At 46.1% G+C, this 23074-nt stretch overlaps 1 protein-coding gene across 5 annotated transcripts in view; it reads right to left on the reverse strand.

Moving 5' to 3' along the window:
- Nucleotides 1-8691: 8691 nt before the first annotated feature.
- Riiad1 (regulatory subunit of type II PKA R-subunit (RIIa) domain containing 1) overlaps nucleotides 8692-23074 on the reverse strand; it is a 17293-nt gene continuing 2910 nt past the window's right edge. For 2 of the 5 annotated variants that reach the window (XM_029561153.1, XM_029561155.1), the window contains exons 3-7: nucleotides 22244-22354; nucleotides 21953-22033; nucleotides 19745-19791; nucleotides 18689-18806; nucleotides 17415-17504 (exon numbers count right to left, since the gene is read on the reverse strand). In XM_029561153.1, the coding sequence (XP_029417013.1) occupies nucleotides 18736-18806; nucleotides 19745-19791; nucleotides 21953-22033; nucleotides 22244-22354 (310 nt within the window). In that variant the 3' untranslated portion in view covers nucleotides 17415-17504; nucleotides 18689-18735. Of the gene's footprint in view, nucleotides 8799-17414; nucleotides 17505-18688; nucleotides 18807-19744; nucleotides 19792-21952; nucleotides 22034-22243; nucleotides 22355-23074 lie in introns of those variants that run through there. The other 3 variants (XM_029561154.1, XM_008828204.3, XM_029561156.1) reach the window with 3 other exon arrangements.

Consider the following 23074-nt stretch of genomic DNA (forward strand, 5'->3'; position numbering starts at 1 on the left):
CAATGGACAAATTTCCAATTGGATAAGGCCCACTCCTGGGGTGGAACACACATCTGGTGCTGTAGACCAGACCAATGCCTTTTGTTGAGAAAGGCTACAGGCCCTAGTGGAGAAGCCATCATATGTATACTGTTTAATGAGTATAGTACACCTACTGGGATATCGTCTAAGCATTTGTATTTACATTCATGTTTGTTTAAATGTGTCTACTTCCTTCCATTTGTCTTTATAGTAGGAAAAAAACACCACTGAGATAGATCAGTGGACATGGCCTAAAGATGACTAATAGGGAAGCCCAAGAAGCCACTATCTCGCCATGATACAAGAGAGATCACCCTACATCTATCACCCCCTCCAAGGCTCAGGGACTTTAGCGGAAGATTGGCAGATTTTAAGAGTGGAGGAAAGGGGTGGAGTGTCTCCCAATTGGCTGCTTCCTCCAATGGGTGGGGCCTGACATGAGCAGGAAGTAGGAAGGGAAGCTGGGAGCCGTCTTGGGATAGAAGCCAGGAGCCGCCAGTAGAGTGTGATGGTGTAGGAAACTCAAAGACAGAATGGACTGACTCCCTGTGGACCTGGGGCAAGATCACTGGCCCCAGAGGCCTGAGTGAATGTGGGGCTATGGGCGTGGCACGGTCTGATAAGGTGGACTCTGAGGCACTGCCCAGGGCTAGGCACTGGGTACTCATTCCTTTGTAAGTTAATAAATACACATAAATATGTTATATGGTTTTTCTGACCATGCAGGAGACCCAGAGAGAATTTGGGCCACAGGGCAACAACTGATTGTGACTACTTCTCACACTATTGAGGGGGTACTGAGGGCCCTGCCTGATCACTGGCTCACAAATGCAAGATTAACTCATTGCCAGTCTCTCCTACTAGATGTGCCTCGCCTGACATATAAGGTGACCAGTGTCTTAAACCCTGCATCTCTACTCCCTGAGACTGAGTCTGAGACAACTGTGCATCAGGACTGCTCCGAACTGCTGCAACATATCCAGGGAAGCTGACCTGATCTCACCAACATACCATGGAAGAGCCCTGACTTGGTGATGTTCACAGATGGGAGTAGTTACATAAAAGATGGAGTCAGGTATGCAGGGGTGAGAGTAGTCATCCAGGAGGACATCCTATGGGCAGAAGCCCTGCCTAAAGGGACCTCTGCACAAAAGGCCAAACTGATAGCCTTGATTCAGGTGCTAAAACTGGGGGAGGGTAAGACTGTCAACATTTACACTGACAGTAGGTATGCTTTTGCCACTGTTCATGTACATGGAGCCATCTATCAAGAAAGAGGCCTTCTGTCATCGGAAAGAAAGACTATCAAAAACAAGAAATCACTGACTTGTTAAGGGTCATATGGATGCCCAAAAGAGTGCCAGTTACTCACTCCTCGGGATATCAAAAGGATAACACTGCTGAGGCCCGAGGAAATCCAAAAGCAGATCAAGTTGCCAAGGAAGTAGCAGAATCCCCCTCCAAACCTGCACTCCTGGCCCTGCCAGATCCTATGTTACCTGAAAAGCCTTCACACAGAAGAGGATAACACATATTTCCAGACAATACCAAATGGGTATATCTCCTCAGGATGGAGACTCACTCCAGATAGCAAGTTCATCCTCCCCCGCCACCTGGGAGAAATGCTAGTTCACCAACTTCATGAAGGAACTCACATGGGAAAAGAAAAGATAAGGTTATTGCTAACCGGAGGCTTCCAGTTTCCTTCCTCAACAGTCACAGTACAGGACATCACCTCCAGATACATGGCATGCCAGATGACTAATGCCTACCCGAAAAATGATAAATCCTCAAGAAAACGTGAAAGGGGGACTGCCCCCAGAGTCCACTGGGAAGTGAACTTCACTGAGGTAAAGCTGGGCCGGTTTGGATATAAATATTTGCTGGGTTTTGTAGACACTTTTTTGGGATGGGTAGAAGCCTTTCCCGCCAAGAAGGAAATGGCGACCACAGTTGCCAAGAAGCTATTGGATGAACTCATTCTCAGGTTTGGGGTGCCCTTAATGTTGGGGTCTGACAATGGACCAGCGTTCATCTCTCAGGTAATACAGGCCTTATCAAAGGCCCTGGGGATGAATTGGAAACTACATTGTGCATACCATCCCCAGAGTTCAGGATAGGTAGAGAGGATGAATCAGACCATTAAGGAGACCTTGACTTAATTAACCCTAGACTCTGGCACAGACTGGGTGACTCTCCTCCCTTTTGCCCTCCTAAGGGTTAGAAACTCCCCTTATATTCAAGGAATTACTCCTTTTGAAATTCTCTTTGGAAGACCCCCTCCCCTGGTCCCGAGATTAAGGTCAGAATTATTGGCTGAAATATCTAATCATGAAAACCTTCAGTCTGTTAGGGCATTTGCAGGCTGTACAGGAACACCTCCACCCTTTGATCTGGCACATGCATGAACTGACCCTGGCCACTGCACATCCTTACAGACCTAGAGACATTGTCTGGGTAAAATGACATCAGAAGGAGACATTGGCCCCTCGATAGAAAGGACCATTCATTGTGATCCTGACGACTCCCACAGCAGTGAAGGTGGACGGACTGTGCATCTGGATTCATCACTCACACGTCAAGCCTGCCCAGACTGAGCAGAAGAGATGGAAGGTCCAACCCCATCCAGAAGACCCCCTAAAACTTTGACTGGTAAAAGACAGTCCACCTACTACTCCCCCACTGTAATTATGACTCTACTCTTCCTAACTCTACCCCTTAGGACTGATCCCCAGAGAGTTTATCAACCCCAGACTTACATCTGCAGATTATCTGATACAAAAACGGGAAAAACTGTTACGGAAGTTACTCCTCCTAACCCTCAGGTCACTCCCCAATTTAAAACTGATCTGTGTTCCTTATAGCCAATGCTGGGCTCCCTAAAACAATTGGTAGCCCATAGTGTCTATGGGGGGTCATTCAGGGGATCAGTAGCTATAGCAATGTCAGGAGCATCTGGATAAGCATCCCTTATTGCTACTGGATGCAGAGCCAGCACCAAAGATGCAGAAAAGACCTTGGGAACGGCCTTCTATGCATGCCCAGCAAATACTGGGACTGATTGTGCTTACTGGGGTTGTGAGACATGGGCCCCGACATGATAGCCACTAAAATAACAAGATCCATACATTAATAGTCAATTGGAAAAAAATTAGTCTTGCTCGGTTCCCAGGACTTGCAACCCACATACTATAACTCCAAAGAAATGGGATGTTTTTGCAGTAGACCAAGAATGGGACATGGGCCACACATGGGAACTAAGGGCCTATGTGTCTGGTATGGACCCCGCAGCTCTATTCACAATTCAGAGATTCCCAAAAACCATACCGCCTAGACCCATAGGGCCTTTGGCAGAACTTAAGCCAGATTTCCCTCCTCCACCCCCTGGCTCAAATACATTCCCAACTACGAGGCCGATACCTTTAAAGGATAAAGACTCCCCCCCCCACCTTCTAGAGGGGGAACCTCTTATAAATACTATAAAGTCCACGCCCTGAGATGACCAGGGATTGTTGGCTCTGCCTGGATCCCCGACCACCCTATTATATAGGTTTTGCCCTTACTATAACAAGAAAAGAATTAAGAATAGTACCCATGAATGATACTGCCTCATGCCCCTGGGAAACCACTTTCACCCTAGGAGATCTACAGGGCCAAGGGACTTGCTTCATGTCAAATAAGTATCCCTTAGCCACCTCTCCTTACCTTGGGATTTGTAATCAGTCCCATACCCTACCCAAGGACACCTGGCCTATAGGAGATACTCAACTACTTCCTACCCCCTGATCGACTTGGTTTGCTTGTTCCTCTGGCTTAACCACTTGCTTACATCCCAGCTACTTCATGGGAATTTTGTGTCCTGGTACATGTCATGCCCCAGGTATATTACTATGGGGGAGATGTGGGTAGACATCATATGGACCTTTCCCAGCCTCACAGGACAGCCACCACCATTCTAGCCCCCTCCTCGTGGGGACAGGGATAGCTGGGTCTGCTGCCATCAGAACAGCGGCCTGGGTCACAAGAGATCAGAACTTAAGGATCTTGAGTGAACAGGTTGATAAAGATATCAGAAGATTATATGCCACCGCTTCCTATTTAGAACAACAAGTAGACTCCTTAGCTGAAGTAGTCCTACAAAATAGAAGAGGCCTCGACTTACTTTTTCTTAAAGAAGGTGGACTCTGTATGGCTCTAGGAGAAACATGTTGTTTTTATGCCAACCATTCAGGTGTGATTAAGGACCTGTTTAACCCTGGCTCAGGTTAAACAGAGTCTCTTAGAATGAGAAGAGCTTAGAAAGGGTTCCCAGAACTGGTTCGAGTCCCTATTTTCCTGGTCATCTTGGCTTGCCACCCTTATCACTGCTCTGGCCAGTCCCCTCTTAATCCTTATAGCACTGTTAACCTTTGGACCCTGTATCTTTAATGCTCTAGTCGTTTGTTAAACAAAGGGTTTCCACTGTAAAACTGATGGTTATGAGGGCCCATTACAATCCCCTAGATGACACATATGAATCAATAGTTTGATTCAAGATTTCCAAAAACAAAAAGGGGGGAATGAAGGAGAGTGCCCCTCAGACCCCCTCCCTGTCTTCTGAGAAAGAGCTGCCCTCTCCCTGACTCTGGAAATCCCTTCCATTGTTCAAACCCTTTTCTGGTACATCTGTTTATGGTCTCTATGGGAATGGTCTGGGGCAGAAGAGGAAGAACTTTCTGCCCCAGGTAAGCTAGCCAATGGCTGTATAGGTTAAGGCTCTGGAAATCAGCCCTAGATTGTTCAAATCCTTTCCTGGTTCTTCTGTTTATGGTTTCTGTAGAAATTCCCTGCTTTGTGGTTTTTGTGTTTTTTGTGCTTTAAAGTCCTGCATTTTCACAGCTCAAAGTCACAGCACATCTCCTGAGACAGTCTGTGTCCCCCCCCCCCATCTGGCTGGCTTCAATAAAGCGCTTGCGTTTTTACTGAGATTCAGTGTCTGAGTGGTCAATTCAGGGAATTCTTCGGTCCCCGAACAGTACACACTTGTAGTCCCAGCAGCTCAGGTGACTGAGGCAGTAAGATCAAGAATTCAGGCCATCCTGGGCTACATAGTGAAACACTGTCTTAAAAAGAATCCCAAGCCGGGTGTAGTGGTGCATGCCTTTAATCCCAGCACTCAGGAGGCAGAGGCAGGTGGATCTCTGTGAGTTCAAAGTCAGCCTGGTCTACATAGTTCCAGGCCAGCTGGGGCTACAGGGAGGCTCTGGCCCCCCAAAAAAAGGCCAAAAAAAGTTGAGGGCTGCATGACTCAGCAGTTAAGAGCACTAGCTGCTCTTGCAGAGGACCAGGTATGATTCTCAGCACCCACATGGTGGCTAACAACCATCCTTAACTCCAATTCCAAGGGAATTTGACACTCTCTTCTGACCTCTGCAGGCATTGCACAACAAGGGTGCACTTGCACACATGCAGGCAATATATTCATACACATAAAATTTAAAAATTTTTTTAAGTTGGCTAAATCCTGATATGTAAATTTAATGCAGTGAAATTCCCCAAAGCTGGGGTCACACACCAGAAAGTGGCAGGCCTATTCCTAGAGTTCATTTATGTTACTGAAAGCCAGTGTGACTAGATCTTACATGTGGAACATAAGACAGCAGCAAAAGGATTTACTAATGGTCACTAAAGTAAGGATTAATTCTGAACCCTCATGTGAAGCTTGAAAGCACCTTGATCACACTAACAAGGAAGTATGTCAAAAGCCAGGTTCAACATTCAGTAAAGAAATGTGACAAGCTCTATGCCTGAACAAAATCTCCCATTGTCTGACATCCAATTAAATATCACCTCAAAGAAAGATGGGAAAATGTTACTCAGAACTAAGAGAACAGTTCAGAACTGTCAGGGACGGTAGAGTTAGAACAATAAAAACTATGAACAGCTTCCTACTCAGGAATGCAAAGGAGCTGAGAGTAGATCCTTTCCTCACACAGTATACAACCGTCAACTCAAAGACTTAGATGGAGGCCTGAAACTATGTAACTCTTAGGAGAAAATAGAGGGTAAAACTCATGACATTGATTCGGGCAATAGTTTTTTGGATATGACCCCAAAAGCAAAAGTGGATGGTATTAAAGTAGATAAAAGTTGCACAGCAAAAGAAACAAAATGGTCGAGAGAAAAAAAAATTTTAAATGAAACAAAATCATAACAAAAAGGAAAATGTGAAGAGAGAACCTGCAGGACAGAAGGAAATATGCATTTACTAAGAGGTTAATAGCCCAAATGGGTAATTGTAACAACTCTTGCAAGAATGCAACCCAATTTAAAAATGCCCAAAGGGGGCTGGAGAGAGAGCTCAGAGGCTAAGAGCACATACTGCTCCTGCAGAGGACTGAAGTTCAGTTCCCAGCACCGATGTTAGGCAGCTCACAACCACCTATAACTCCTGCTTTCAGGGGATCTGATGCCTCTGGCCTCCTTGGCACCTGACACAGAGAATTCCAAACCAGCCAGCACTACATAGTGAGACCCTGTCTCAAAATACAAAAAAATAGATGATCCCTCACTCCCTTTCCACCTTGGGCCCAGCAGAAGTCTCCCTGTCACCTGCACTTCAATGGCTCCTGCTCCCGCAAAGAAAGTGGGGAGGGGGTTGAACCAAAAGCAATTTATGGGAGGAAAGGATTTATTTGGATTGCACTTCCAGGTCACAGTCCATCACTGAGGGACGTCAGGGCAGAATTAAGCAGGAACTTGAAACCTTGGAGAAACACTGCTTGCTAGCTCACTCAGACTTAGCTAGTATATATATATTTTTTTTTAATTACTATTTTATGTGTATGAGTGTACTGCGTGCATGCATGTAAGCACACTCATGTCATGCAGTGCCCACAGAGATCAGGAGAGAGCATCGGATTCCCCTGGAACTGGAGTTACAGATGGTTTTTAGCCTCCATGTGGGTGCTGAGAATTGAACCCAGGTCCTTTGCAAGAGTAGCCAGTTCTAGTAACAACTAAGCCATCTCTCCAGGCCCTTAACTTCCTTTCTTATACCGTCCAGTCCCACTTGCCCAAGGAATGAGCCCACAGTAGACTGAGCCCTCCTGTATCAGTTAACAAGACAGTCCCCTACAAACATCCATAATCCCTCAATTGAGACTTCCCTCTTAGATGACTCTAGGCTGTGTCAAGTTAACAAGCCACCTAATTAAGCCACCTGACCACTTTTTCTTTTTTTGAGACAAGATCTCATTATGTAGTCTATCTAGGCTGTCCTGAAACCCAAACCTATTGTCCTAGTCTCCTGAGTACTGATTACAGGTGCTCACCACCACCCCTGACCATGTCCACTTTTTGGGACTTTTTTGGAGCCTTTTCTCTTTTTTTTTTTTTTTTTTTTTTTTTTTTTTTTTTTTTTTGGTCTTTTTGAGACAGGGTCTCCCTGAAGCCCCAGCTGTCCTGGAACTCACTATGTAGACCAGGCTGGCCTTGAACTCACAGAGATCCACCTGCCTCTGCCTCCTGAGTGGTGGGATTAAAGGCGTGCGCCACCACGCCCAGCTTTGGAGCCTTTTCTATACCTCCTTCTGCCATACGTGGCCACAGCAATCCTGGCATTTCTGTTTCATTTAATGTGGGCCCTGGCTTTTTCCAAGCTTTCCAGAGCCATCCTATTAGAAAGCAACATCAATGGGACCCTTGTCTCTGTATTAAGTCCTATATCCACATGCTAGTGACCAGATGTTATAGCCCACCTTCCTGAATCCTGTGTCCTCAGAATCCAGACCCAGCCATCCTCTCCAATCTCCAGTCTATACATGCTGGCTAGGCCCTCTAGTACCTCTAAGACAAGGTCCCTTTTTTCTCTTAGGGAGCTCTTAGCTGAGTTGTTTTTCTTCAAAGTACATGTATTTATTGTATATGGCAGAGACAGAGACCTTGTGCATGCCACAGTGCACATGTGGCGGTCAGAGGACAACTTGTTGGAGTCAGTTTGCTTCATGTGGGTCCTGGGTATCAAACTTAAGTGGTTAGGCTTGGCAGCAAGTGCCTTTACCATAGGGCCATCTCACAGGCCTGGGGCCCTGAATTTGCTTTTGAGACAGGGTCTCCTGCACTCTGACATCTCCAACTCATTATGTAGCCAAGGATGACCTTGAACTTCTGATCCTCCAGCTTCCCCCTCTTTCTGAGTACACTGCTATGCCCAGTTTATTTAGCTGAGTTTTGATGGGACCTAATCTTAGTTATCATTTCAGAGGAGATGAAGTAGGGGTTTTTTTATTTTGTTTTGCTTTTTTGGCTTTGGTTTTGTTTTGTTTTAATATTTTATTATTTTTATTTTATGTGTATGAGTGTATTGTCCGCATGTAAGTGAATGCACCCATGTCGGAAAATGCCACGGAGGTCAGAAGAGGGTTTCAGATTCCCCTGGAACTGGAGTTAAGGACGGTTCATAGCCACCATGTGGGTGCTGGGAATTGAACCCAGGTCCTCTGCAAGAGCAGTCAGTGCTCTTAACCACTGAGCCATCTCGCCAGTCCTGTGAAGTAGGTTTTAAAGGGGGCATGTGTGAGGTTAGAGAGATGGCTCAGTCAGTAAAGTGCTTGCCATGTGTATGAGTTACTTTTCCGTTGCTGTGATAAAATACCATGACCAAGACAACTTATAGAAGGACGAGTTTATTTGGGCTTACAGTTCCAAAGGGGTAAGAGGCCAGCATGACAGGGGAGCATGGCAGCAAATGGCAGGCATGGTGGCAGGAACAGGAAGCTGAGAGATCACATCTTCAACTGCAGACATGAAACAGAGAACTGGAAGTAAGGCAAGGCTTTGGCCTCTCAAAGCCCTCCCCCAAGTGACACACTTCCTCCAACAAAGCCACACCTCCTAAACCTCCCCAGACAGCTCCACCACCTGGGGACCAAGTTTTCAAATGCTTGGGCCTGTGGGTGACATTTCTCATTCAAACCACCACACCATGAAGACCTCAGTCTGAATTCCCAACACCCATCTAAAAAGCCAGGCAGATAAGGTGGAGAAGCAATTGAAGAAGACAGCTGATTCCATCTCTGTCCTCTACACACATGTGCACACATTGCATGCACAATGACGCACATGTATGTACACACACAAAAAAAAAATGAAGGGAGGGATGTCTTGCAAGGCAGAAGTCTATGAACTGCAAGAAATGTAGCAATTAACAAGAAAGAGGCACTTTTTCAGGCCCAAAGGATGAAGGGAAATTTGAGGATTCAGGATTCAAAGCATCAGCCAGAGGTCCCAGTTCTATTCTCAGCATCTCTCTCTTTCTCAACAGATTTGCTAGGGTTCAGAATTCATACTTTTTGGATCCTTGCTACTCTTAGAATTAAGCCCTGAATTTTATGCTCAGTGCTCGCATCCTCTAGATACAGGAGATTTTAGTGCCTCCATAATGCTGGGAGTAGAGCTCAGTGGTAGAGCCATTGTCTTGTGACTGTCTTTGTAAAATTGAGAACCTTGAGCATTCACACTTAGCTTTTAATTAATAATGATCAATCTTCCTTAGTGTTTTATTGTCTTTTCCCAATGTGTTGACTACTTCCAGCAATAGCCATCCATTTCCTTTGCCTTTATAAAACTTGATGTATTTGTCAAACCTAAACTGATTCTCTCCACTAACCCATACTCTTCTACCAGGATTCCATCCCCACATGGCACTAGTGAAAGTTGTAACAATCACACTGATCTGGTGCTGCCTTCTATCGCTGCTGGTGTCCTGGGTGCCAGATGGCCAGCTGGTGATTCTACTTTTAAAATCCCATTTTAGATGCTGGGCGTGGTGGCACATACCTTTAATCTCGGTACTTGGGAGGCAGAGGCAAGTGTATCTCTGTGAGATCAAGACCAGCCTGGTCTATATAATGAGTTCCACACCAATTGGGGCTACAAGAAGACCCTATCTCAAAAAGACCACCAAGAAATAAATTGTAAAAATCTCATTTTAGAATCTGCACCCTTGGCCCTCTCAGCACCATTGCTGGCCTGTCGGGTTCCTTGGGAAACATACTGAGGATGGAGATTTGAGTAAAAGAAGTTGATTAGGATGTGTACCAGGATCAACACTGTGAGAAAGCAGAGGTCTCAGGACCCAGTAGAGGGCATTCTGGAACTACTGTAACCCCACATTGAACTCAGGGATTCAGATCTTTTTTGCTCCTCAATGACCAGTAGGAGCAGGCTATCCCAGGTGATATCTGTTGCCTTTCATGGGTCTTCAGTTAAGGGAATTCCTGGAAGGGGCCCAGCTGGGAACTGCCAAGAACCAAAATTCCAGTAGTGCTGGGAGCTGGCACCAGAGCAAGTTCTTCAGTCTTGAGGATGAGTATCCAGAGGAACCCCTTAGCCTCTACTTCAGACCCTTTAAACAGGAGAGGTGGGACATACACGTTTGTACAGTTCCTTCCTAGGACAGCTTAGTATGCAGTGCTTCACCAGGTGAACGGGAAACCATATTCCAAGGCCTTTTATTTTAGATTAGGCCTAACACTGCTATGACTTATTGACTACATATGATCAAGAGTACTCTATGAGTATTGTATTTTATTTTGAAACTGAACTTTATTTTTTATTTATTTTTATTCGTATGAGTCCCCTGCCTGCATGTTTGCTGGATCTCCTTAGAACAGGCATTTCCTGGTAACATGAAAATGCCCACAAGAGGGCAGCAGAAACTAAGCAGCCAGCCTGGGTGCCCTGCTTTCCAGCTGCTGTGCTGCTTCCACCCAGAGAACACAGAAAGACCCAGTGATCTTACATCAGAAAGACTTGGGGGTCAAGGCCCCGACACCAAAATTTCTGTGGGTCACTCAGTGGTTGCCATTGATTAGCTCTGCCTTCGTTCACGGATATCAGATCCAATCTGAGCAGCAATTCCAGAAGCTCCTAACTTTGTAGGCCTAAAGCATGAGACTTTGGAAACTCAAGCATGTCCCATTCCAAGAACTCACTCTTTTGTTTGTTTTGTTTTGAGACAGGGTCTCCCTGAGTCCCAACTGGCCTGGAAATCGCTTTGTAGACCAGGCTGGCCTCCATCTCACTGAACTGCACCTACCTCTGCCTCCTGAGTGTTGGAACTAAAAGGCAAGCACCACCATGCCCGGCCAAGAGCCCACTTGTGACTCTAGTTCTCTTTCCAGGAACCCCTCCTCCTCTCCCTGCCTCCACCTCCTGGCTTCTGAAATTATACCCAGATTACACGCAGCACCATCCCTGGCTTACTTGGGTGGAGCATAACGAGACTTAGCCTTAGTTATTAACTTGGAGGTCAAGAGATGAGGTAGGGTAGATGTCTCCAGAACATCATGCACACAGGCAGTGTGCAGGACCCCTCATCTTGCAATTACTGCCAAACCCACTGCTGTCTTCTGCCTTCCACACTGAAGCTCTTCGTATTAACACATGGCCAAAACCGAAAGCCGTGCAAGCTTTTTGGTCTAAATTCATCCCTCCATTTCCCTCCCCGAACTGCTTCCTCTCTGTATTCATGAATGATCATTTTCTTATTTGTTGAGTGATGTGGAAGGGCCCAGCTCACTGTGGGCAGTGCCACTCCTGGGCAGGAGGTTCTGTATTGTATAAGAAAGCAGGCTGAGCACAGGCCAGAGGAGCAAGCCAGGAAGCATCGTTCCTCCACGTTCCTGCCTTGGCTTCCTTGATAATAGACTGTGCTGTAAGCCAAACAAACCTTTCCTCCCCAAGCTGGTTTTGGTCAGTGGTTTTCTGACACAGTAGAAAGTATCCACCATCCATCTGCACAGTAATCCAGAAAGTAACGTATAGTAACAACATATGTCAAACTCACTGGAGCTCACAGACTCATGCCACAGACAGTAAAGAATAAATGATATATCCAACAGTGGTAAATGCTGTAAAGGAAACACAACAGGCAGCGTGATGGAAAGAGAAAAGGGAGGTTTTGTTTTGTTTGAGTTTTTTGAGACAGGGTTTCAGGCAGCCCAGACCGGCTTCAAACTCAATATGTAGCTGGGGATGATCTTGAAACATTTTTTTAAAATTATATGTGTATGAGCGTTTTGCTTGCATGTAAGTGCACCTGTGTCATGCCAGAAGAGGCCAGAAGAGGGCAATCAGAGTCCCTGGAACTAGAGTTACAGTTGTTAGCTGCCATGTGGGTTCTAGGAACCAAACCTGGATCCTCAGCAAGAGCAGCCACTCTTAACTGCTGAGCCATCTCTTCAGCCCTGACCATAACACTTCTGCTCCTCCTACCTCCATCTCAGAAGTGATAAATATATTTTTTGATAATTTTGTTAATACGTATATTTTTAGATTATTAAAAAATAACTTAGGGAGGTTATTTTAGTTGAATCCTGAGGAAAGGCTCCTCCAGTTCTGACAAGCAACTATCTAGGGCACTGCTGCTGCCTAAATACTCAGATTCTAACTTCCTAACATCTGCACAGTTCTGGCCAAGGTGATGTCAGTGAAAGGCAGCTAGGGCAGAGGGGTTGCTGGGCTCACTGTTGTTTTCTAGAAAAGAAAAACAAGTATCCCCGACAGTGCTTTGTGGTCCTTCTCCTCCTGTGGCCCCGGGAACTCCAAAGAGGCAGGTCCCGAACAGCGCCAGCACCTGCCACCTCCAGACTGTGTGAGATGGCAAGAGGCTCTCAGAGGGCTTTCCTCTTCCTCTCATCACTGAGCACTGCAACTTGGGCCACTATGTGGAAGAGAAGTAGCCAGAGTTCAAGCACCTAAAGTGGGGGTTAACATGTTTGAGGAACAGAGAAAAGATCAGCATGGCTGACAGCACCATGAGGAAAAAGGGGAAGAAGATGATCCAGGAGGTGGACGCTGGAAGTCATCTGGAGTCTAAGTTCATAGAGACAAATAAGAGACCTTAGGAAAGAGAGTGGCATACTCAGGTTTCTTTTCTTTTTGGAAATAGGGTCTTCGTGTAGCCCCAGCTAGCCTGGAACTCACTATGTAGAGCTTACTGACCTTGATCTCACAGAGATCTGCTTGGTTCTACCTCTTGAATGCTGGGATTGAAGGTATGCCACCACCATGCCCAGGTTTCTTAAAAGATGCCTCTTCAGGCTGGGGATGTGGCTCAGCAGTAGAATGCTTGCCCACCATGCTCATTGAGGCCAAGGGCTTGATCCCCAGCACCAAAAAAATAATAAAATAAATCCAATTATCTAAAGATGTTCCAGCTCTTATCAGAAGAGTTAGAGTGTGGGGGAGCTGGCCCAATAACTGAACCCCACCTCCTTTTGTTCCCTGTCCCGGTCTCTCCTTAATTGCTAAGTTCTGGGTAGATGACATGACCCTGAGTCTGGTCTGTGAGACATAGGTGGGGAGGACTTCCAAGAAAACATTCGTCTCTGTGGAGAGGAACAGTCAGCTGGTGTGGCTCTTTCCACTTTCTGCCAAAAATGTGGGAGTGACACTGAGAGTGCAGGAGAGGCGACAGGTTGAGGCTAGTGAACTGAAAAGCCAGGAAAGGCCACAGTGGGTACTTGTTGCCATCCCACAAAACTCAGATTCCTGCTGCTGCCAGACTTATTGAGCAAAATACACCCCTATCAGTTTAAGCCACTGGAAACTGAGCTTCTAAGCACATTCTGGCCAATACAGGATGAACAGGATGAGGCAGAGAGGCCAGGTGATACAGATGAGACAGTAGTGGCTGGCTCCGCAGACGCCTTCCTAACTTAGTTCCCTCTAACTTCTCTCCTGTACCATCACTTTCTAAATGTATCTCCCCCAATGAGTTCAGCATGATTTAAAATCCTTTGCTAGTGTCCAGGGGTGAAGGCACATGCTTTTGATCTCAGCCCTCGAGGCAGTAAGATCTCTACAAGTTCAAGACTAACATAGTGTGCATAGTTCCAGATGAGCAATTCTTTGCTAGCTCTCAATCTCCATGATATGTCTGACCTTTGCCTAGTAAACAGGGTTCTTTGTTATTTGTCTTCTATCCTCCATCTCCCATCACTGCTCCCTCCCTTACATTTATGCTCTCCCACTGGGCACACTCCCCGGTAGTCATCTCCCATATGGCAGGGACTGTCCATTCTTCACTTCTATCCCAGACAAGCCCAGGAAGGGAGTAAGTTTTATTTTATAAACTCGATGCTCAAGGAAATGTTTGGGAAAAGGCCTTAGATCTACTAAGCGGTAAGCAGGATTTAATCTCTTGCTTTCATTTCAAAACAAGCAAGTTATAATTTCCCATTCCTTCGTTTGTTTGTTTCTTTGTTTTTGAGACAGGGTCTCCATGTAGCCCCAGCTGGCCTGGAACTTACTATGTAGACCAGGCTGGCCTTCATTTCACAGAGATCTGACTGCCTCTGCCTCATGAGTGCTAGGATTAAAGTCATGTACCACCACACCCAGCCAAATTTCCCATTCTTATTTACCAGGAATTCTGAAAGTGAGTGATTGCTGTGTTACTCAAGTGCTCAAAAATGCCATTAAGGGCCAGGCTCTTGCTTTTCCTCTCTATTGTTTCTGAGCAATAGAGAGGTCTCAAAAAGAGCCCCCAAAATGTATATATTTTAAGAGGTATGCAGGGGCAGAAGGTATGGAGAAGAGCAACAGGAAGAAATAAGAACAAAATATAAGGCTATATATGTACACAAATATCACGTGAAGCCCATCACTTCCTATATTAGCTTTTAAAAATCCCATAAAAGACAGGCAAGCTGGGTGTGGCGGCCGACCCCTATGATCCAGCACTTGGGAAAGAGAAACAGAAGTCATTCTCCACTGCAGAGGGAGTTCAAGGTCAGCCTAGACTGCATAAGACTCTGTCTCAAAAATTGCAAACGAGAGACATGCATTCCTCATTTCTGTCAGGAATCCCTGCCCAAAAATAAGTCATGCTTTTCCCCAGCATTCAAGCACTTTAAAAATAACTTAGCCCCTACCCCGTTTTGCAGTCTCCTCCCAGGAGAGGGCCCATGAGTGTCTAACACCTCACATAAGGCCTTCGTTCACGTGCGCTTTCCACTGAAGGCTTTGTTCATTTGTTTAAAACAGGGTCCTACTCTGTAATCCAGGCTGGCCTAGAACACCCAAAATTATCAGGATTCAGCTGTCTGAATGCTCTATTACAGACAGCTGTGGATCACAGGCACAAACCACCACAACAGACTTTTTTTTTAAGATTTATTTTTATGTGTATGAGTGTTTGCCTGCATGTATGTATATGCAACACATCTGTGCCTCAAGGACATCAGATCACTTGGGACTGGAGTTACATGTGGTTGTGAGTGGCTGTATAGGTATTGGGAACCAAACCTGAGTCCTCTGCAAGAGCAGCAAGTGTTCTTAACCACTGAGCCATCTCTCCAGCTCCCACACCAGACTTTGTTCTTGTGGGGTATGTGTGTTCATGTACACATGTACATATATGGAGGCCAGAGGACAACCTCAAGTTGGTTTTGTTTTGAGACAGAGCCTCATTATATAACCCAGGCTGGCCTGGAACTTCCTATGCAGACCAGGCTGGCCCTGAACTCAGAGGTCCACCTGCCCCTGCCTCCCAAGTGCTGAACTAAAGGCATGTAACCACCACACCCAGCTTCTAAGATTTTATTTTAAAAAATTTTTTGAGATAGGATCTCCCTGCAGCCCCAGTGGGCCTGGAATTTGACTAGGCTAGCCTCGATCTCACAGAGATGCACCTACCTCTGCCTCCCCAGTGCTGGGATTCAAGGCATGCACCACCATGCCCAGCCCTTATTTATTTATTTATTTATTTTTGTATATGAGTGTTTTGCCTGCATGTAAGTGCACCTGCATTATGCAGTGACTGTGGAGGCCGGAAGAGGGTGTTGAATCCCCTGGAACTGGAATTACTGATGGTTGTGAGTTGCCCTGTGAATGCTAGGAACTAAATCTGGGTCTTCTGCAAGAGCAGTCAGTGCCCTTCTCCCTTTTCTTTTTCCTTTTTGTGTTTTTTTTTGAGACAGGGTTTCTTACTGACCTGGATGGAGTTCACCTAGTAGGCTACACTAGTCAGCCAGCAAGCCCCAGGAATCCCCGTCTCTGCCTTTCCAAAGTTGAGATTACATGTGTGCATGTGTGAACCACTATACTTGGCTTTTTTTTTTATTTTATTTTATTTTTTTTGGTTTTTTTGAGACAGGGTCTCCCTGTAGCCCCAGCTGTCCTGGAACTCACTATGTAGACGAGGCTGGCCTTGAACTCACAGACATCCGCCTGCCTCTGCCTCCTGAGTGCTGGGATTAAAGGCGTGCACCACCACGCCCAACATACTTGGCTTTTTTAAAAAAAATACTATTTTATGTGTACAGATAGTTGTTAGCTACCATGTGGGTGCTGGGAAATTAACCTGGGTCCTCTGCAAGAGCAGATGGTGCTCTTAACCGCTGTGCCATCTCTCCAGCCCCCATACCTGGCTTTTTAGTGTACATTCTGGGGCTCAAACTTAGATTCTCCTGTTTGCAAAGCAGACAATTTATAGACTACCTCCCCAGACCCCTTTGTTTGGACTGTCAGTGTCAGAGCTGCTGAATTCTGAAAGCACTTAAAACAACTCCTCTAGAGTCAGTTACAGGGCTCATGTCTGTAATCCCAATACCTTCAAAGACAAGGCTGAAGCAGGAGGATTATGAAAGTTCAAGGTCAGCTTGGCCTATATAAAAACCAACATACCAACCTCCATGGGCCCCAGTTCTGAAGGTGACGTGTGGTTTAATACTTCTTTACATGCCTCATTTCGTTGCTCTTTTTACTACTGTTATGATGGGAGCTCAAAGCAAGGCCGGCAAAGACAAATAGCACAACCCCTGCTTTGGCCTATGTTTCTGTTGTCATGGTGACATTCACACATGACGCCCAGGTGAGAGGTCCTTTATACAGTGGAGCCAGTGGATTGCAGAGGCCAAAAGAGGACATGAACACAAGACACTCCTCCCCCAGAGCTCCTAAACTCAGAGAGGACCTCATCTGGACCATCTGGACCATCCTCCTGCCTCTGCCAGAAATCTAAAGGGCAGCAGCTTGCTCCTAAAAATCTCTAAGAGCAAAGTCCCCAGGATCCCCAGTCACTTATTACTTAGAATGGGTTTTCAGTGTCTGTCCATCTCTCTCAGTGTCCTCCTAGAGAGGTGTCAACCTCTCTGGTGTCCACTTTGTAAGATTATGCAGGAGGTAGAATGTCAAAGTATGGACTCACTTGTTTTTGTCCCACCACAACTAGCTGTGACCTTCTCAGGGTACCCACCCCTGCTCTTGGCTTGATAAGCAGCTAGAATGGGTATAGCCCCGCCACATCCAAAGACCTTGGCTACCATGAGTAGTCAAAGTTGGGCAGAGCAGGCCTCTATGCAGGGTGTCCCCTTCCCTCCAAATGAAACCAAGAGAGAGTAGTATCTAATGAGGATCTTTAAAGTCTTTGCAATAGCAGACAGCTCACACAGCTCACACTGATGACAACAGGGCTCTCAGGCCTCCAGATGACCCTGAAAAGCAGAAGTGAGTCTGATAAATTAGGAGTGTGGAGCTATCCCACCTCACATTAAAAAAAAAAAAAAAAAAAAATTCCAGGGCTAAAGAGATGGCTCAGCAGTCGAGAGCACTGGCTGCTCTTGCAGAGGACGCACCCATATTGCAGCTAACAATTGTCTGTAACTCCAGTTCCAGGGAATGTGACACCCTCTTCTGGCCTCTACTGGCATTGTACACATGGGTTCATTTACATACATGCACACATACACATAAAAACAGATTTTTTTTTTTGTCTTTTTGAGACAGGGTCTCTCTGTAGCCACAGCTGAACTCACTATGTGAGTTCATGCACCGCCACGCCCGGCTACCTTTAATCCCAGCACTCGGGAGGCAGAAGCAGGTGGATCTCTGTGAGTTCGAGGCCAGCCTGGTCTACATAGTGAGTTCCAGGACAGCTGGGGCTACAGGGAGACCCTGTCTCAAAAAGACCAAAAAAAAAAAAAAAAACAAAAAACAACAACAAAAACCACTCATACACATAAAATAAAAATAATGATGTTTTTTAAAAAAATCCAGCTGGGTGTGGAGGTCCATACCTTTAAATCCCAGCACTCTGGAAGCAGAGGCTAGAAGAACTCTAAGTTCAAGGCCAGGTCTACATAGTGAGTTCTAGGCCAGCCAGGACTACATAGTAAGACCTTATCTCAAAACATGGAGAAACAAAAATCCAGCTTTCAAATGGTTTCAGGAATCATCCTATCCTGTCTGGGGGGAGGGGAGTAAGGGAGAGGGAGGGAAGGAAGAAAGAATGGAACTGTATGATGGCCTTAAAGGCACAAGAAGTGATGGTGAGGAGAGTTAAAGGTGTGGAGTGGGAGGCCGCTCCCAATCCTGAGCACCCCCACCCTGGCACACAGGGAAAGACTGTTTGCAGTGGACTTGCTGCTGACTACTCCCCATTTCCTTCCTTCTCCCCCAACCCAGCTCATTTCCATCCTTTCAGTCAGCTTCACTGGGTTGGTCTGCTGACACGTAGACCAACTCTAGGACTCTTGTCGCAGCCTATAATCTCCCCAAAGGGTGTCAGGAAAACTATGCGCTTGCACCAAGCTGCTCTTTGGCTTCTCCACTTGTAACCCCCCACAGCCAGGACCAGGGAGCCTGTGCTGCTTTTTACAAAAGTGAGGTTAACACCCACCCTAGCCGGCTGGTCTCTCCAACAGCTGAGCACTGTGGTTTTGCTAATTAAGCTGCTTTCTTTTCTTTAATTAGCTGCATGTGAATCTTGTTGGGAAGTCTTGGATCCGTGAAATAGTCTGCGATGAAAATCAAAAAGAAGAAATCATCTGTACTGAAGGGGAAAGACTGGGAGATAGCTTACACAGCTAAAAAGTAGAGGTGGTATGACCCCACCAAACAATGCAATCTTAATGGTCACAGCAAGTCCCCAGCAGTTGCCCTCAAGGGTGCCAGGAAAACATGCAGGTTGCCCAGCTCTGTGCTTGTGGCCTGCTTGATGCCCAGGGAGGAAAGGAGGGCTCAGAGATTCTCTGAGTTTTCTGTTCCTAGCCCATCTTGATACCCAAATTAATGCCAAGTATTATTCCTATCTCCACTTGCCAGCTCCTGTCTCTGAAATACATGCCTTCTCTGAGAATCCCCTCTCAAAGGAGAGCCAGGCTCACAGGGTGACGACAGAGGAGTAGAATGTGAGTTACAGGCAGCATGTGCAGTGACAGCATGGTCATGCTGAGAACGCACTGGGCTCCTGGGGTTAACCGCACCCAAGAAAGCAGCCAGCAGCTTGCTCACACTCTCACTTGACCTGAAGCCCTCTCTGAGCCAAGTCCATTAGAATCACCTGGGGAGCCTTTAAAAGTATGCCTGCTGGGCCCCACCTCAGACTAATTAAATAAAAACCTCCAGAGGTAGGGCCTGAGCATCAGGATTTTTCTAAAAGGTCCCCAGGTGGTTCTAACATGCAGCACGGGTCAGAAGCCCTTTAAGAGCTTCGTGAAAGAGGGGATGCCCGTGCTCCTTTGGGAATCTCTGAATTCTTAATCCTCACCAAGACAAAGTTCTGCCTCATTGCTGATCTGGCCTCATTTTGAGGAAATGACAGTGAAATGAAGAAGCCTTTGAAAACAGCTCTCCGGGAGGATGTGAAGTGAAGGAAGGCTCCAAGTCTAAATCTAGGGTCCTATTTCTTGCACAGGGATCCTGGGACACCCCACTTGGATGTTGCCTTACTCACCTGCAGCAAATTCTAGGATGTTGTCTGGTCTTCTCAGAAACAGTTCTCTGGAAAACATTAAAGGATAGGATAGGAGATAAAGGGGGCTTTAGTGAAAGCTGTGGCCACTGCCCCATCCTGTGCTTTGGGAAGCAGATTAATGGCAGGCCCGCCCATCCTGGAAGTCAATAAACAAGCGGTGAGGGAGGGAACACAACAGGACACCTCAGACAAAGGCCTTTTTTCAGGGTCTAAGGTAAGAAGCAAAATACTTAAGTAGGGGCTGGAGAGATGGCTCAGTGGTTAAGAGCAGTGACTACTCTTGCAAAGGACCCAGGTTCGATTCCCAGCACCCACATGGCAGCTATGAACCTGAAGCCCTCTTCCAACCTCCACGGGTGCACTCACATACATGCAGGCAATACACTCATACACATAAAATAAAATAATAAAAAAAAGAACATTTAAGTAGCAATAAACCTAAGCTGTACTCATTCACAGAGGCACTCTGATGTGGCCAGGCAGGCTTTGCCAGGCATCCAAAACTTTCACAGAATCAGGACCAAACCTGTGACTGAGGCAAACATGAACAGCCTCTGCCCATCCTCCTGTGGAATGAGAAGAAATGCAACCCTATATATAACGTTCTGAGGCAGTTTAACAATGTATTCCCAAGAGAGAGGGGTCAGGAATATGATAAACAAAGCTAAAAAAAAAATAATGGATTTATTAGCCCTCCAGTATAGCAGACAGACAAGAAGATAATACCAAAAGTCCCAATGCCGCGGAATGCTGAAAATACCTTACATCCCATCAAGTTTTATGGTTCATAAAATAGGCTCACTAGGGGCTGGAGAGATGGATCACCAGTTAAGAACACTGACTATTCTTGTAGAAGACTCAGGTTCAAATCCCAGCACCCACATGGTAACTAACAACTGTCTGTAACTCCAATTCCAGGGGATCCGACAGCCTCTCTGTCCTCTACATGTAGGCATAACACTCATACACGTAAAATAAAAATAACAAATATTTTTTAAAATTAAAAAAAAATATATGCTCACTAATATCTTGCTTTACAACATCTCTGTAAAGTGACAATTATGTCCCCATTTTACGTATAAAGAAACTAAACCTCAAAAAGCTAATCATGCCGGCCATGGTGGTGCACACCTTTAATCCCAGAACTCAGGAGGCAGAGGCAGGCGGATCTCTGTGAGTTCGAGGCCAGCCTGGTGTCCATAGCAAATCCAGGCCAGCTGTGGCTACAGGGATACCCTGCCTCAAAAAGACCAAAAAAACAAAACAAAAACAAACAAACAAAAAAAAAAGCTAATAATTTGCCCAAGTTCATGCAGACAATAACAAAGAAGAGGGCTCAGGTCATGTGATTCCCCAGGTCCGTGCTCTCTACAATCTGTCTTCTTGGCCATGGGCTGCCGGGCTGCCAGGCCGGCCTGTCTTACAACCTCAGCTTTGTTTGTTCTCTTGGCCAAATTCTCCCCTGCCAAGAAAGCCTTAAGCTTCAATAATTCTGCTTCAATTTGACAATTACTGAGTATAAATTATATGCAAGTAATTACAAGATACAAAGATAAGGGCTGGGAAGAGGACTCAGTGGGAAAGAGTGTTTGCTGCCCAAGCATGAGATCTGAGTTCAGATACCCAGCACCCACAGGAAAAGCTGAGCATGACTTGGCAGTTGTACTTATAACCCCAGCACTGAGGGAAGCAGAGACAGGAGAACCACTAATGCTTCTTGGCCACAAGCCTAGCTCCAGCATCAGTGAGAGACTCTCTCTCAGGAGAATAAGGCCGCAAGTGATAGAGCAGGATGTCTTTCTCTGGCCTCTGTATGCATGTGCATAGGAGCACACACACACACACACACACACACACACACACACACACACACACACAAAGATAGCCTACCTCAAAGAACTTACAGATAAGTAAAAGGAAACAGGTAGATTCCCAAAAGGCCAAGGAACCTCCAATAGTGCTAAGAGTAATGAATAGTGTTTTGGGAGGTCAGAGGGGAAAGCAGTTACTGAAAGTAGGACCCCAAAATCTCCACAGAGTAGTTGCCATTTGAGAGGACCCTTGAGGTATAAATGGGATTTCAGTAGGAAGAACAAGGATTGAGGGACAAGAACATTCCAGATCCTGGGAAACAGCAAGAGCCAAGGCCCAGAAATGAAAGCAGTCCTGTGTCCTATGTATGACTACCTTGAGGTTCGAAGCTGGGTTGTATTGACCTTTCTATCCTCATGGTCCAGGTGAGCACCCAGGGGTGTCTGGGGGGGGTCCCTGGGGAATAACCAGAGAAGTTGGTCTAGCTGGCATACAGAGCATGTGTAGACTGCAGGGGAAATGAAGGGCAGGCAATGGAAGGGTTGGGGGTGGAGCTGGAGAGCATAGCAAAAGGCCTGGATTCCCCACCACCACAAAAAAAAAGACAGTGAAAAGGGGTAAATAGCATGCTAGAGTCACAGTCACTGAACAGAGGATGGACACTACCATGCTGTATAATTCAGGTGTTCAGTGTTTGTTCCCAATCTTCCTGCCACAACCATGCCCAGCTCGGACTTTGCGCTCCCCAGGATCAGAGCTCTGCCATTCTTTATTGTTCTTTAGAAGAAAAGAAAAGATGCAGACATGATACCAGCAGTTGATGCCTAAATAAACGCACTGCCCTGGCCACAGTGAATCTGCCCTTCACAGAGTCACTGGGTAGGCTTCAGTGTTCCCTGACTCCTTCCCTACCTGTCCTCTGCATCTGAAGCCACTTGGCGAAATGGTCAAAATATGAAGACTAGTGAGAGCCAAGGAAAAACAAAGGGGCCGGGAAATCTGCTGGTGCTGGGACTTGAACCCAGGGCCTCACATGTTTAAGCAAGTGCTCGACTCCAGGAGCCTGGTGTGCACCCATGTGTGCAACACAATACAGTGGAAAGAACCAAGGGGAAGGGACTGGAGAGATGCACCAGAGCAGCCAGCAATCGTCTGCAACTCCAGTTCCAGGGGACCTAACACTCTCTTCTGGCCTCTGTGGGCACTGCATGACACAGGTGCACTTACATGCAGGCAAAACACTCATACATGTAAAGTAAAAATAAATTCTTAAAAATTATAAAGGTGGCCAGCGGTTAAGAACACTGGCTGTTCTTGCAGAAGACCTGGGTTCGAATCCCAGCACCCACATGGCAGCTAACAACTGTCTGTAACCCCAGTTTCAGGGATTTGATGGCCTCTTCTGTCCTCCGTGGGCATTACACAACACAGGTGCACTCACCTACTTGCAGGCAATACACTCATACACATAAAATAAAAACAATAAAATATTTTTAA

Source organism: Nannospalax galili, unplaced genomic scaffold, assembly GCF_000622305.1.
Source record: "Nannospalax galili isolate Female #2095 unplaced genomic scaffold, S.galili_v1.0 scaffold752, whole genome shotgun sequence".
Taxonomy (NCBI): domain Eukaryota; kingdom Metazoa; phylum Chordata; class Mammalia; order Rodentia; family Spalacidae; genus Nannospalax; species Nannospalax galili.